The sequence below is a fragment of the Hydra viridissima genome, unplaced genomic scaffold, assembly GCF_058129835.1.
Source record: "Hydra viridissima isolate aposymbiotic clone 2 unplaced genomic scaffold, HvirCarnegie_v1 scaffold_11, whole genome shotgun sequence".
NCBI classification, from domain to species: domain Eukaryota; kingdom Metazoa; phylum Cnidaria; class Hydrozoa; order Anthoathecata; family Hydridae; genus Hydra; species Hydra viridissima.
In genome coordinates, this window is record NW_028324310.1 from 9,395,430 (window position 1) to 9,410,593 (window position 15,164).

General features: G+C 30.6%; 3 protein-coding genes across 4 annotated transcripts; 2 read left to right on the top strand and 1 right to left on the bottom strand.

The window, feature by feature from the left end:
• Positions 1 to 897: 897 nt before the first annotated feature.
• Positions 898 to 9,566, top strand: LOC149882060 (FMR1-interacting protein NUFIP1-like). Its single transcript, XM_090067232.1, has 9 exons — positions 898 to 1,680; positions 1,985 to 2,065; positions 2,352 to 2,408; positions 3,205 to 3,281; positions 4,045 to 4,137; positions 4,250 to 4,653; positions 8,491 to 8,609; positions 8,725 to 8,772; positions 8,990 to 9,566. Exons 1-9 carry the CDS (start codon positions 1,117 to 1,119, stop codon positions 9,074 to 9,076), a joined length of 1,530 nt encoding a protein of 509 aa, XP_089923358.1. The 5' UTR covers positions 898 to 1,116; the 3' UTR covers positions 9,077 to 9,566.
• On the top strand, positions 6,603 to 7,814 carry LOC145185276 (uncharacterized). Of its 2 annotated transcripts, XM_080061139.2 has the most exons (2): positions 6,603 to 7,085; positions 7,257 to 7,814. In XM_080061139.2, the coding sequence occupies exons 1-2, from the start codon at positions 6,633 to 6,635 to the stop codon at positions 7,797 to 7,799; spliced, it is 996 nt and encodes a 331-aa protein (XP_079917265.2). In that variant the 5' UTR covers positions 6,603 to 6,632; the 3' UTR covers positions 7,800 to 7,814. The 2 variants fall into 2 exon arrangements, with proteins under 2 accessions (XP_079917265.2, XP_089923360.1); XM_090067234.1 differs by having other exon boundaries at positions 6,603 to 7,814.
• Positions 9,567 to 9,811: 245 nt separating the features above from the next.
• LOC145190901 (uncharacterized) lies at positions 9,812 to 11,360 on the bottom strand. The gene has a single exon (XM_080067806.2). The coding sequence runs from the start codon at positions 11,189 to 11,191 to the stop codon at positions 10,208 to 10,210; it is 984 nt and encodes a 327-aa protein (XP_079923932.2). The 5' UTR covers positions 11,192 to 11,360; the 3' UTR covers positions 9,812 to 10,207.
• Between the last annotated feature and the right edge of the window lie 3,804 nt (positions 11,361 to 15,164).

Genomic DNA, 15,164 nt, shown 5'->3' on the forward strand with positions numbered 1-15,164 from the left:
GGATTTATTGTAGAAAATATTTTGCATTTTACATAATACATAAAGGTATCGACCACTCTAGCCCTCTTAATCCACCAATCTTACGAAATGTTGGACAATAGACACTTCTATTTTTGCAGAAACACTATTGGAAAAAGTCTACAATCGTTTTACATCGTATCAAAAAGATTAGTATCTTAACTTGGTAGATTTATAGGACCCGAGACTTAAAAACGAGTTATAAGAGATTAATTAACTAATGCGTAATCAACTTGAAGAGAGACGCCTCTTCCATTTTAACTAATGCGTCAGAAACACCTTTACGTAACTGTTCTTAAGCAACTGTCCTAAAGACTTCAGGTTAGGCTATACATCACGCAGCCTCAAATCTCCGTTGCAGATACCAAAGATGAAATAAACAAGTAAACCTTACAGACCAGGCCCGTCTTAGACTTTTTGGTAGGCTAAAAACGCAACGCTCCTCCATAACAATATTTAGCATTAAAAGTAGCTTCACAAATGTAGAAAGGTTGCTCACAGCTGCAGGCCTGTGTTGTAGGCTTGGGCGCAACAATTATTTCTTAAGTTTAAATCCAAAATTGTTTAATGTACCGTGGTGTGACCTAACAAAGCCCTATGCTTTAAGAAAGTCCTAATTTAAGAAATGACAAATTTCTTTTACATAAAATAAACATTTAGAGAAAAAAATTTAGTTATTTTATCTAACTAGATATCTAGTTAAAACAACAAAGTTATTTTCCGCAAATGTTTCTTTTATATATACGAAATTTGTCATTTCTTAAATTAGGACTTTCTTAAAGCATAGGACTTTGTTAGGTCACACCACGGGATGTACTTTAACTTTTATGCGATTATAACAAAAAAAAAGGGCAATCTCAGAGCGGATTTTTGTATTTTGTCTTGTGCGTAGCACCGTGTAAAAATTGGATAGAGCGGGGTAGAAACTTCGCTCAAGGAGTGTTGAACGGAAATTCTAGGTTTTTCCGCTCCCGTACTGTCACACATAAAAGCTTTTTTAAGCAATAGTGATAAAAAATATATATATCAGCCGATAAATGCACGTGGTCGATAGGTAGATGTTTTTGAAAATCAAAAATTTTTTTTACCATAAAAAATATGAATCAATACCAGAACAATTGTAATAGCTATTACAATTATCAACAACCACCACTGGTCTCTCCTCAACAGCAACAACAATTTTATGCTCCCCGTCACCAATCCAATACGCAGACTGGATCTAACTACCTATACCCAATTCAACAATCAACTTGTAATGCATTCCCTCAGTATGCATCACCAGTACTGAACATGCCTCCTTCAAATATTCAACAACCACCGCATTTACATGTGCCAGCTTTACACCCTCCATTCACAAATCAACTGCATCCTCCACCACCACAACAACAGTACAACAATATCTCTCCGTATATGCAATCCTGGAATGATAATTCAAGTAAAGTAAACAGTTCAAATTACCTGCAGCCTTGTAACAGCTATCAAGGTGTTGTGAATGACATGCACCAACAAAATAATTTTCATAACGGTTTTCAGAAAAATCAAACTAGAAACTATAATAATTTCCAAAATCAAAATAAGTGTTATAATCAATATCAAAATTGGAATCATAAAGTTAATGTAAATGAGAAATCCATAGGAAGAGATAAGGACACTGTCAGTAATGTAAGTATACAATGTATACTTGTTTATCTATATTTTTTTGTTCATCAGCTAAAAACTTTTTTAAAAAACAGTTTCAACCATCATATTTTTAAAAATTCAAATAGAGCTATTGGGACGCACTGATATTTAAAAAAAGTTTTTATTTCGCTTTTCGTTTTTTGTTCTTTATGTAAGATATTTTACAGTTAGACCTGCATTAAATGTTAATTGTTTCAAGTTCCATTATTGGAAAAATAATGCTGAGGTTTAGAACTTTTTTATGAGTTTTAGATTTATAATATAAGACTGTGTACTTATTTCATAGGGTTTATATCGATGTGTTCCTTGTGAAAAAGATTTCAATGGCGAAAAAGCGTTATCAGCTCATCAAAAAATGCATATAAAGGTAATACGTTTGTATTTTTGATATATATATATATTTTATCATGTTTGGTAAAGAATGAGGTGCATAATTTTGCATTGGAATGCAAATAAATGAAAAAAACATGAGATTTTCTTGCTTGAAAAAGATTTCTTGTCTTGGTTGACATGAAAAATTTTAAGTTTTTAATAACACACATTGTTGTTTCTTTTATGATTACTTCAGAAAAATTCCTTATTTTTAAAGAGTTAAATTTTTTAAAATTGATATTGCTACTTTTAATTAGGTTTTTTTAAATTTTTTTAAATAGTGTGATGAATGTTCATATTCCGCATCAAGTAAATCTGTAAAATTACATTTTATACAAGTAAGGTTATTTTTTGTTTTAATTATTTTTATTGTATTATATTTATAAAACCAACCCAAAAAAAAACAAATTTAATCAAAAATTGAATCATAGTGCTGCTACTATATTATGTAAGTTTAAAGAGAATTATTTTTCATTATCCTTATGAAATTCACTATAAAAAATTCAGATGTTTTATGAACTGAAGTACTTACATAACATTCAATAATTGTAATTGTAATTCAGCCCAACCATTTATATTTGCCCAAAAACTACAGAACAAATAAGTAAAGAGCAAAATACGTAGTTCATCAACAGAGTGTCTTATAATTTAGTGTGCATAAACACTTTCCAGGCCAAAATGAAACTAGCTAAATAGTATTGATCAGAAGAAATTTAAACAAAACCTGCTTCATGAAAACTGCAAATTTGTAAATTTATAAATGTCACCACAGCAACGGTCTTAAATTATCATGTGCAGTTAGGGTGGAAGTACTGCAATTGTAAAAAATTCTTCTATAATTCATCCATCTGTCAGTAGCATCAAGTATATTTTTTAATCCAGCAAAACTTTTATATGTTAAATTCTTTTGTGTTATGTAAAAGTATTGCAGGTTAAACATTACAAAAATATAAATATTTAAGTTTGCCCTATAAACTTGAACTAGGCTAATATTCACGTATAATAATATGTGTATGTATGTGTTGAAATAGTCTAATCATGAAAATTTTCTTAGTGATCTTTTGAAAGACGAAGGTTGATCTCACTCAAATGTTTATCTTGATTTCTTTGAATATTGTATTACATATCACTTAGAATCATGCAGAAGGAAAGTTTCGTATCTGCTTAGAAACACCAGAAAAAATAGAACAATGGAAAGAAGAAAGAAGAAGGTATTTTTAAAACACATTTTCATGTGGAACAATTATAAAGCTGGTTGTTTATTTTTGCAGTTATTAAAAAGTAGAAAATTTCATTATTTATGTTTAACTAGTTAAATATTACAGCTTACACAAATAATAGAAAATATTCTTGTGAATCGTAACAACATTAAAAACTTTTTTCTGCTGATACTCCAACTGTAATTTTGAGGTTTAAACAAGATATGGAAAATATCTCATGATACTGTAATCATGTTGCAGAGAGTTCATGATGCTTTTATCCTTGTCCAATTTAAATCTTATTTGATTTTTTTTTTTCAGTACTATTTATAATTATATTTATAATTATATTTAGAAACAAAAGTTTTACTTTTTTTATTTTCTTCATGAGCACTTCGTTCGAGAAAAAAACCAATATTTGATATATGCTTTCTTCAATTAAATAAAGTTTGGATTGTACTATTCGAAATTTTTAATATATTAGATCAGGTTCATCAGTTCAGACATTTTTATGAAGTAATTTTTTAGGGCTACCAAACTAGTTTTTGACAAGATCAGTTTGTTAAGATAAAAAAAGATATATGATTTTTAAATTATAATATTTATATTGAAATAATAATGAAAAACAAACACTGACAACATATAATAGCATTTTTTTTATAATATTAAATTGATAATTTTTAACATAAATCACTATATATATGAAAAATGTATCAACATGAATGATTATAATCATCAAAGCTTGTTATATGTTTAAAAAAATTCCTTATTGTAGAAATTGGCCATCACTCTCAAACATCGCTCTAAAACAAAAGAAAGAACAAACCAATCATGAAGCTGGTATTGTTATTGGAAGAAAGGAATTTATGTGTGTTTTTTTTTTGTTTGTTTTTGTTTTTTGTTTTTTTATTAAAATAATTTCCAGTAATTTTTTACATTTTTTAAACATTTATATAAAATTGTATTGGTGCTCTTTATAGATATCAAGAGCAAAGCAATCACAATGATAGAAGAAAAGGAAGGAGAGGTGGCATTCATGTTCGAGGTCAGGGAAGACAAGGCAAATTTAATGCTAATAGCATTGATAAAAAAGATAAAAATCTTTTTAAGGATAATGCTGCTGTTTTAGCAAATGGTATATCTAATGAGAATATAGAAAATTCTAAATCAGCAGATTCATTACCAGTTTCTTTTGAAGATTCATTTGACTCAAACTTTCCTCAAAGTTCTGATTGTAAAGTAAATACCGTGAATAAAAATGGACTTAGTTTGCTCCACGAATATGATGATTCATGTGATGAACAGTCAAATCTTTCTTTAAAAACTAAAGAAGAGGGAGAGTTAGATACTGAACCTGAAGAAATTATTTCAGAGAGTTTAAACGGTAAATGATATTTCTTGACTTGAGAACAATTCAGTTATGTGCATGGTCGCTAGGGCTGTTCATGTGAACACAGGAAAAAAATTTTTTTCTCGGATTTGAATGCATAGTTGTTTATTTTGTGCCATTTGACATAGTAATTGACTGTGCAAAAAATCTTTCCAATCAGATAATGTTTAGGGGGTGCTCAATGACCATAAAGTTTTACGAAAAACGTCAAAAACGTGTAAAAAGTTCCAAAGTTCCAAATATTTCTAGAACCTGGTTAGTTAGATTTTTTCCACTGAAATATTGTCTGATTGCGTGCTATATAGATTAATTAAAGTGCAGCAGATTAACTGTCATCAGGGCACCAGACTAAAAAATGTCTGCTAGTGTTTAAAACAACTGTGTTTATATCATTTTGTTAAAATTTGTATTCATAATTTTAATACTATTATTTAACTCAATTTAGAATTTGTTCAAACAGAATAAAAAGGTTTACAAGTATAAATATTATTTTTATTTGGAATTTCAGTTTGACAACAAATGTATTAATATTTTGATAGTACCTAACCTTAGTAACCTATTACAGAAAACTAGCATGGTAGTCTGGTAGTGTATTGTTTGTTATTAAGTGCAGATAATAATAATTTCTAATTTGAAAATATTTATTTAATTTCTTTAGTAATAATTATTATAATATATTGCTGCAGCTGCATAAACCAACAACTGAATGATAAGTTTGTATAATATGGTATTGAGTTTTGATTTTCTCATAATATTTCAGTTATCATTGAAATGGCAGCATCATCTCGTGTTGCTATCTCTACACGACTTCAAACCAAAATCTTTTTAATTGGACAACCAGAGCCAAATCTTCCAGTTAAAGTTCTTCCCTTAACATCTGATGTTTTAAAAACATTTTTTTATCATCTTAATTCAACCAAAAAGTCAGTGCCTGAAAGTCTTAAAACAACTGTTGATGAACTGATTATTATTTGGAATAAAGCCCGTATTCCGACAGCATTTCATCCGAATGTAGTCTTAAAGTTGAAAACTTTAGTCCAGGAATTTAAATTAATAAAAAAAATAAATCCAGATTGTCAGATTCTCAGAAATCGAGAGAGAAATCATTTACAGACACCATTGGCCTACTTTTTGACATTGCCCACAAGGATGCTGAAACCATGATCAGAATTGAAGAAGATAAAGAATTTTTATTGGATCAGAGATGTCAGAGAAAAATGGTGATGTTTGGAGAGGACAAAGAACTTTCAAAATTAGAAGAAAGAAATGAAGCAAGGAAACAAGCAGAGAGAGAACAAAAGCTAAAAGAAGAGCAAAGACAATCTGGTGCGAGTGCAATAGTTCCTGTTATTGAACCTTTACATGACGAAAGTTATAGTGATGACAACGATAACGATGCTGTTGATAATGACAAAATGGTTGATAGAGATTTTGAGATAGAAATCCCTGTTTATTAAAGACAACAAGTCAGTAAAGCAAGTTCTTCAGGGTCAGCTGAATCAAGTTTAGCAAGTACTCCAAAACGACAATGTATCTTAGATACAATTCTTGACTCGCCTGATGTTTCATCAAAATTAGACAGAATTAATCTATCTGACACAAAATTTACTATACTAGCAGCAGCAATTGCAAGGGCTGGTGGACAGAACCTCGATGATGGATCATTGTCACGTTCTACAGTCCGTAGAAAACGAACCTATCATCGATCAAATATTGAAGCCACTGTTCGAACTGAATTCTGCGATTTGGACAAACCACCATTAATCGTCCACTGGGATGGCAAACTGATGATAGATCGTACAAATTCTGCAGCCCCTAAAGCAAATGTTGACCGGCTATCTGTAGGTGTGACAGGTCACAATGTTGACAAAATACTTGGAATAGCAAAACTATCAGCTGGAACTGGAGAAGCCCAAGCAAAAGCAGTTATTCATCTGCTTAATTTTTGAGACATAATTGGTGATGTTATTGGAATGAGTTTTGATACTACAGCCTCTAACACTGGCTCCAAAAATGGTGCATGTGTAGTTCTAGAGAAACATATAGGTAGAAATTTGTTATATTTCGCTTGCAGACACCATGTTCATGAGATCATAGTAGCAGGAGTGTTTGGATCACTATTTGGACCATCATCTGGTCCCAACATACCTCTTTTCCAGAGATTTCAGCAATATTGGCCCAAAGTTAATCAAGGAAATTTTAAACCTCTGGATGACATTCGAATGAAAATACCCCTGGTGCAAGAACTACAAAATGAAGTGATTGCATTCCTCAAAGAAAACCTGCATGTTAAAATGCCAAGGGATGACTACAAAGAAATCATGGATCTCTGTCTGTTAATACTTGGAAAACTGCCTGATCAAGAAGAGAAAAATTATCATTTCAAGATCCCTGGTGCTTATCACATGGCTCGCTGGATGGCCAAGGTTATTTATTGTTTTAAGATTTATTTATTTCGTGAAGAGTTCAAGTTGACCACAAAAGAGGAAAAAAATCTCTGTGAATTTTGCTTATTTGCTAGTCTGGTTTATGTAAAATCTTGGATATCATGCACAAATGCCAGCGATGCTCCAGTTAATGACTTGTTTCTGTTTCAGCAACTTAAGCAGTTTGCAGTTGTGAATAAAACGATTTCCGAAGCAGCAGTCAAGAACTTTCAAAACCATTTGTGGTACCTTTCACCAGAATTGGTCCCACTAGCTTTGTTTTCAAACAAACTTCAAACGGAAGAGAAGCGAAAAATGATTTCCAACATTAAATTTCACGGTGAGAACTGGTCTGAAAGGTTGATCAAATTAAAGAACATTGAAAGTCTAGAGAAGAAATCTCTGGACATGCTGGTGACATCAGTTTCAGCAAGTGCGTTGCGGTCAATGAAGGTTGATATTGATTTTCTGTTCAACAACGATCCAGCTACCTGGAATGATTCCCCAGAATACCAAGAAGGAAAAAATTTAGTATATTCATTGAAAGTAGTAAATGATGCTGCCGAACGATCTGTGGCTTTAATGTCGATGTTTAATGAATCAATTACAAGGAATGAATCTGAAATGCAGAGGTTAATTCAGGTGGTTGAGGATCATAGAAAGCGAGTGCCAGATGCCAGAAAGTGTACTCTGAAGAGTTATAGTCCTCGCTAGCATTAACATTGCACAAACTATAACATTACGATAATTAAATGTTAATTGCTCATATGTTTTTTTGTTTATAATTCGTATTTTAATCAATGACAAAGAGTCAAAAATCCTAGTGTTTTATTTTGGAAAAATTCTGATATAACAAAAACCGCAGAACTTTAGTCGTATTGCAGTATTTTATTTCATTAATTTCTCTGCTAATAAACCAGTCTAAAGTGGATGTGGATTGTAATTTGTATTCAGAATTTAATATTTAGAGATAATTAAAACTGATCAAATCTGAAAAATCTAATTAACCGGGTTTTAGAAATTTGTGGAACTTTGTTACTTTTTCCATGTTTTTCACATTTTTCGTAAAACTTTATGGTCATTGAGCACCCCCTAAACATTATCTGATTGGAAAGATTTTTTGCACAGTTAATTACTATGTCAAATGGCACAAAATAAACAACTATGCAATCAAATCTGAAAAAAAAATTTTTTTTGGACAGCCCTAATGGTCACACTTTCTTTTTTTTTTTGTTTTTTTGTTTGTTTGTTTTAATTGCTTTAATGCAAAATCAAATTAAAAACTTTCACTTTGCTCTTCTTTTGAAAATTTTGCTCTTTAAGTAAAATTCAGTAAGTCAAAAGTTTTAAAGATTCAGAAGAGCACAAATTATATTCATTAGATAGCCCCTATTTTATTTTATAGTCCCACCTGTTGTCACTGAGCCTGATGCTAACAATAATTCTGACAGCAAAAGTCAATTAAAACGCAATAAAAGAAGGAAGCGAAAAGGAAAACAAAATGACAACCAAAATCTCAGCTCAGTAAGATTTGTTAAGAAAAATTCCAGTTATAATTATTCTTGAAATTTATTGAATATGAACTCTTATAGCTCTTAATTCAAGTAATTGACGCATTTATTTTAATTTTTTTTTTTAGGACGATACAGAGGGAGCCAAATACAAAAAAGTATCTCTCCTTGAAATGGTAAGTCAAATAAAGCTTCAGTCTAAATCTTTTAGTTTTATTTGCTACTTTTAATACCGCACGATCGGTATTATTACACGGTCGGTATTATTACACGGTCGGTATTATTATACGGTCGGTATTGTAGGTTTTATTGTACGCTCTGGCTTCAATAAACAAAATTTTAAGTAGATTTCACAAAGGTCAAATTTGTTTTATCCAACTTATTTTTTATCAGCTTTTATCAAACGAGATTCGTCACGAGCGGAACGTTATATTGCAATGCATTCGGTATATCGTTAACAAAAACTTTTTCGGGTGCTAGCCTTACGAAAATGAAGACGGTATCTTATTAGTGTTTATTAAATTGTATAAAATGAGGAATGTACAATTAAGAAATGAAGCGACCAAGCGAGAAATGTGAAGCATTTGCAAGATTTGACTAAACTGGAGTTATATTTGCGTCGGTTTTGGTCTTGGACCTGCTCGATCAAAAGTGATATCGTATTTGTTTACTCCTAAACACTCCGTGTTATCCTAAAAATTGTGTTCCCACCGAAATATTATTATCGACAGCGGAAAGTAGAAATGAGGAAAATTACAAATAACCAATCAGGTTGTGCTTTCCGTATTATAAGTAAACGCTACCCACCCCCCACCCCCTTCCTACGTCTATAGTTAATGTAAAACGTTATTGCAAACGATCCAAGTTTATCTTTAGAAATTAAACCTCAGGGTAAAACGTTGTAACAATGGTTTTAATCTTTTTTTTTTGTGGTATTGAGAAATGTTGATTTCGTAAGCATTTAAATTCAGTTGTTGTTTTTTTTGTGTTTTTTTTTGGTGAGGATAGGTCATTGTAGTATTATAACCAGGTTGGTAAAAAATTTTTATAAATGTTAAAAATGGCCGAACCATATCTTACATCAAAACATTTTTTATTATGAAGTTCTTAAATGAAATAAATTTTATTATTATTATAATAATAATTATAAAAATGGCCAAGTCAAGTGAGGCATCAGTTTCACTTGAAATGAGATCATTTAAAATTTAATCTAAAACGCTCTATTTCCAGAGTTTTACTGATAAAATGTATCCGTTTACATTCTACTACAAAAACAATACAATAGATAGTACGATATTTAAATGGTTACACATTTTTTATTACTACAAAAAATTTTCAATTAATCTGTGCAATACGGCAGTTTTTCTGTACCCATAACCCTATGACATTATTATTATCATTGTTAATTATCATTGTTACTATTATTGTTATTATTGTTAATTATTATTATATATTCTTAAATTTGAGAATGCAAAAACATTCTAACAATTAAAAAAATATATATATAATAAAGTTACAAGTAAAATAAAATGTATACGTATGTATTTAAATGAAAACGCAACGAATTCGAAATTATCCAATTCTCCGGAACAATTACAACTAAAGCAGTTCTTAAGAAATCTCTATTGGAGGTTCAGTTGATGTTGTTGTTGCTTTAGTAATTGTAGATGTTGTTGCTGCTGTAGTAGTTGTAAGTGCAAATGTTTTTGCTGTGGTAGTTGTAGGTGCAGATGTTGTTGTTGTGGTAGTTGTAGGTGCAGATGTTGTTGTTGTGGTAGTTGTAGGTGCAGATGTTGTTGTTGTGGTAGTTGTAGGTGCAGATGTTGTTGTTGTGGTAGTTATAGGTGCAGGTGTTGTTGTCGCTACTGTGGTAGTTGTAGGTTCAGATGTTGTTGTGATAGTTGTTGGTACAGATGTTGTTGTTGTGGTAGTTGTAGGTGCAGATGTTGTTGTTGTGGTAGTTGTAGGTGCAGGTGTTGTTGTCGCTACTGTGGTAGTTGTAGGTTCAGATGTTGTTACTGCTGTGGTAGTTGTAGGTACAGGCGTTGTTGTGGTAGTTGTAGGTTCAGATGTTGTTGTTGCTGCTGTGGTAGTTGTTGGTACAGACGTTGTTGTGGTAGTTGTAGGTTCAGATGTTGTTGCTGCTGTGGTAGTTGTTGGTACAGACGTTGTTGTGGTAGTTGTAGGTTCAGATGTTGTTGTTGCTGCTGTGGTAGTTATAGGAACAGACGTTGTTGTGGTAGTTGTAGGTTCTGATGCTGTTGTTGCTGCTATTGTGATTTTAGCATCGATATGATTACTTGCACATAATTTGTTTCTATAATCGTGTGTGTAATGGCATGGTATAACACAAAAGTCGGCATAAATTCTGTTTGAGGTTTCACTTTCGTATTCAGCATTAGGACCAGTCCATCCCCACCAGCAATAGCATCTTCCGTCCGGCTGGCACTTTCCTGCGTCATGATATACTGAATAGCCACACATGTAGTGACAGGGGACATTATTTATAGGCAAGCAATCAAAACATACCATGCAAAATAATAATATCGTTGTAATAAACATTGGTTTGTTCAAATTTGTTATTGAAACACACATTTCTAAAATTCTGTTATGTCTTACTTGTTTTACACTTCTGTCACAAAGTTTTACGTTGCTTTTTTTTGAATATTTCTTTTGCTCATTTAAATGTGACGATAATCGGTTGCCATATACCAAAATAGCTAACTATCCTTAATGCATGCCTGTTACGTAACGATCAATTTAGTAATTATAAATGCTGCAAATATATTCTTACATGAAACTCAATTACATTTCAAAAATATTGCGGTTCAAATTGTGCAAATTATGAAAGTTCCATTTAAATTTTTTATTCATAAAAACTTTTTAGATTACTTTCTTATTATTTTATCTACCGTTTTATTTGTTTTAATTATTGAAGATTATTTTTATAGAATTATAATATAGAATTATAGAATTATAATGTTTGTATATATATACATATACATATATATATATATATATATATATATATATATATATATATATATATATATATATATATATATATATAAGCGTGGTTGTACTTTTTTTTCTACAATATTACCGCGGTCTAATGAAAAAAAATAGAATATCTATAGAAACCATCATAGAAAATTATAGTCGCCAATACCTCGGGCTTTATCAATCTTAGAAAATAGGTTTCCTGTGTGACAAATGCGTTCCAATATGGCTAGAGAACGATGATTATTAACCGGCTTGTTTGCGGAAGACAACAAAATTTAGCTTTCGCAATTTTTTTTTTTTTTTCTTTTGCTAGTGAAAGTAATATTGCTTATGAAATTTCATGTAGAGGGGCCTCACCACGTTATATCAGCAATTTCTATTTTCGTTTCTTTTCATTATAAACAAGTTTAGGTATATAGATTTATAAACAAATATAGAGTTATAAACAAATATAGATATATAAACGAATATAAATTTCTAGTTTTCCTATTCAAAAGTAAACTAGCTTCCAAAACTGAAATAAGCTGATATTAATTTCCCTCGTGTGTTTCTATTTTTGTGTTTTTCATAAAAAACATGTTTAGATATATGGATTTATAAGCAAGTATAGATATGTAAATGAATATAGATAAACAAATATAGATACGTAAATAAATATAGATTTTTAAAAGAATATAGATATACAAATAAATATAGATTTACAAACGAATGCAGATATATACGAACACAAGTTTCTATCTTTACTATTCAAAAGTAAACTAACTTCTGAAATTGAAGCTCCCTCGTGAAATTGAAGCTCCCTCGTGAAATTGAAGCTCCCTCGTGAAATTGAAGCTCCCTCGTGTTTTTTTTTAACATGTATTTAATTTTGATATATAATTACTTCAAGTAAGTTTCCAACGAAGTGTTGTATAATTTTAACTAAATCCTCACTATAAAAAGCCGCCGTTAGAACTCAGTCATTTAAACTGACGAGAGTTCTAATATGGAATAGCTCCAACTCTTTTTCTTAAAGTCAGAAGGTAACAATCAAGTTTGAGCAAATAAGTAAATGTAACAAAAAAATCGACTACAGTACGGGGGTAATATATTGATCTTAAGTAAATAAATGAAAAAAAAATCATTTCCTTATTATGGTTTTTATTTGTTATTTGTCAAAAAGAACAACAAAAATCATATATTCACAAACCTTTCTCAGTGTACACATTTTTCGAAGGCTTTTACACTGAGAAGGATTTGTGAATATATGATTTTTGTTGTTCTTTTTGACAAATAACAAATAAAAACCATATATGATTTATTGGGAATATATGATTTTGTTTGTTTTTTTGCTTTTTTTTAATGATAATATTTTGTTTTATTTTTTATTACATTTGTTGACAATTTACAACGATTAGAATTACAAAAACATTTTACTAGCGTAGAGCCTTTAGGCTTCAATTCAATCGCTCAGAATGAATTTTTCAAAGTAGGATCTTCAACCTTCTTTTGAAACAATTTTTTGAACTACTTAATATCAATACTTAACCCTGATGTCATTTGTACTTTAAAAAAGATTTTGGTCCTCATTGAATTATTATATAACACTTTTATTCATGTTAAACCTAGGTAATTGTTATTTTGAGAAGTAAAGTTGGACAATTCTCATTTTTACGGCCTATACTTCCAAAATGGCCAGGGTATATTGGCATTATTAAAAAGCAGAAACACATGTGTATATAATTAATTGTTTAAGTTTTTTTTTCATCACTGGTTTCAATGAACTGACTCCAACTGTAAAATTTTTCCTTTTTTAATTGCTACTTTTGTCTCAACTGCGAATTATTGGATAATCTTTAGTAATTTACTGAATGGGTTCTAATTATTTACAGGATGATCTCTGGTTGATTGCTGGATTATCACTGATTAATTATAAGATAGTTTCAATAAAAGCGAATCAAATATAATATCCTAATCTCAAGTGGAGATGTCTCTTTTTTTCAATTTTGTGTCCAATCAGATAGTCGACCAGACATTTTCTTATTTTCTAAAAACTGATCATGATTTATGGTTTGCGTTACTTTTATCGTTTTTATCATTTTGTTTAATTGAGTTATTATTAGCAATCTTTTTTATTCAAATAAATGATTTTTATTCATATAAATGATTTTAACAGAATTATGTAATAAAATTCGACGTTTTATTATTGCGTCTGTTTAGTTTCGTGGCAGCCTGCAGGCGACCCTTATTCTCCTAAAAATGAATGAATTTTTAGGAGTAAATGAGGGTCACCTTCATAAACTAATAAAGATCATAAATAGAATAAATTATTAAATGTAAAACTTTTTTAACGGGACCTTTTTATGGGTTAGGGAGGGTTTGATGACTCCTGACAAGGAAATGCTTTTCCTTACTTCATTCCTTCTATTTCTCTTTAAGCTCTTAGCAGAAAAATTATCTTTATGATTTTTATTTACCTTCAGTAAGCTTTATAGTTTTTACAAGTTGCAACCCGTCGGCAAAAATATTTTGTAATAGAATAACAAACCTTAACTAAACTCTTTTCTCTTTAGAAAAATTTTTTTACTTAAAACTGTTTTATAAAACTGTGATCTTATCAACTGTATCAAGGATTATACATATAATAATTAACAACAGTTTTTAATCTCAGACCATTATTCAAGGATTTTGACTTAATTAACGGCCTTTTCATTGTAATTTCCCGCTACCTTATGCTATCCTCCTAACTCTGTACTCTTAAAACCCCAAATCTGAACTTTGACACTAAGACGGGATTTTTCGTGGTAATTGACTAAAATGTTTATTACTAATTTAGTGTAGCGTATAAAATCATCATTAAAAATATTTTTCAAATCGAGCTCCGCGTGTAAACTTACCGGGATTTTTGAAATACAGTTAAATCCCGGTAAGTCGAACCTTCGAGGGACCAAGGGGATGGTTCGATTTAACGAATGTTTAATTTATGCGAAGTTATTTCAGCGAAAGAGTTTTCAAGGGAAAAACAGTTCGAGATAATACAAGTTCGAGTTATCTGTAGTTCGAGAACCACTCAATCGATTTTAATAATCTTTTCAATGTTTCAAAGCAAACTTATCTCTTTTTCAGATAACATAACGGTAGTTTTAAAGTTGATTATAAACAAAGAAGATTTATTCGCAAGTAGAAGTAAGGATTATTATTTCTATATTTTGAACGAGTGGCTTAAAAGATCGTAATGTTCCAATTGCTCGCTAGCAAAAAAAATGTAAAGTTTAAAGAAAAGCTGTTAGCTAAAAAAAGTTGGCTACAAGAAGCAGATATTTGATTTTTTGAAAAGATCCCAACAGCAATTCAGCGAAACCCAAAAAACGTGGTCAAAAACTGCTACAAGGAAAGCTTCAAGGAAATAAAAAAAAAGCATTATAATGAATGATAAAACCTCTTGCAAATTCAACTGTTCGACGCTTCCAGGCCAGACATTTTATATAACCTCCAAAGGAATGCCATTAAAACCAAAAAGTTCGGCAAGAAAGTTAGGGTCTGGCAAGCCAACTTTTTGTTTGGTTATAAAATTCATCCGTTTTTC

Bases quoted from the DNA above. Each gene is read 5' to 3' on its own strand.
- LOC145190901 (XM_080067806.2), bottom strand. From the start codon at position 11,191: ATGTGTGTTTCAATAACAAATTTGAACAAACCAATGTTTATTACAACG.
- LOC145185276 (XM_090067234.1), top strand. From the start codon at position 6,633: ATGAGTTTTGATACTACAGCCTCTAACACTGGCTCCAAAAATGGTGCA.
- LOC149882060 (XM_090067232.1), top strand. From the start codon at position 1,117: ATGAATCAATACCAGAACAATTGTAATAGCTATTACAATTATCAACAA. The intron at 2,066-2,351 runs GTAATACGTTTG...TTTTTTAAATAG, and splicing joins ATCAAAAAATGCATATAAAG to TGTGATGAATGTTCATATTC. The intron at 4,654-8,490 runs GTAAATGATATT...TTTATTTTATAG, and splicing joins TATTTCAGAGAGTTTAAACG to TCCCACCTGTTGTCACTGAG.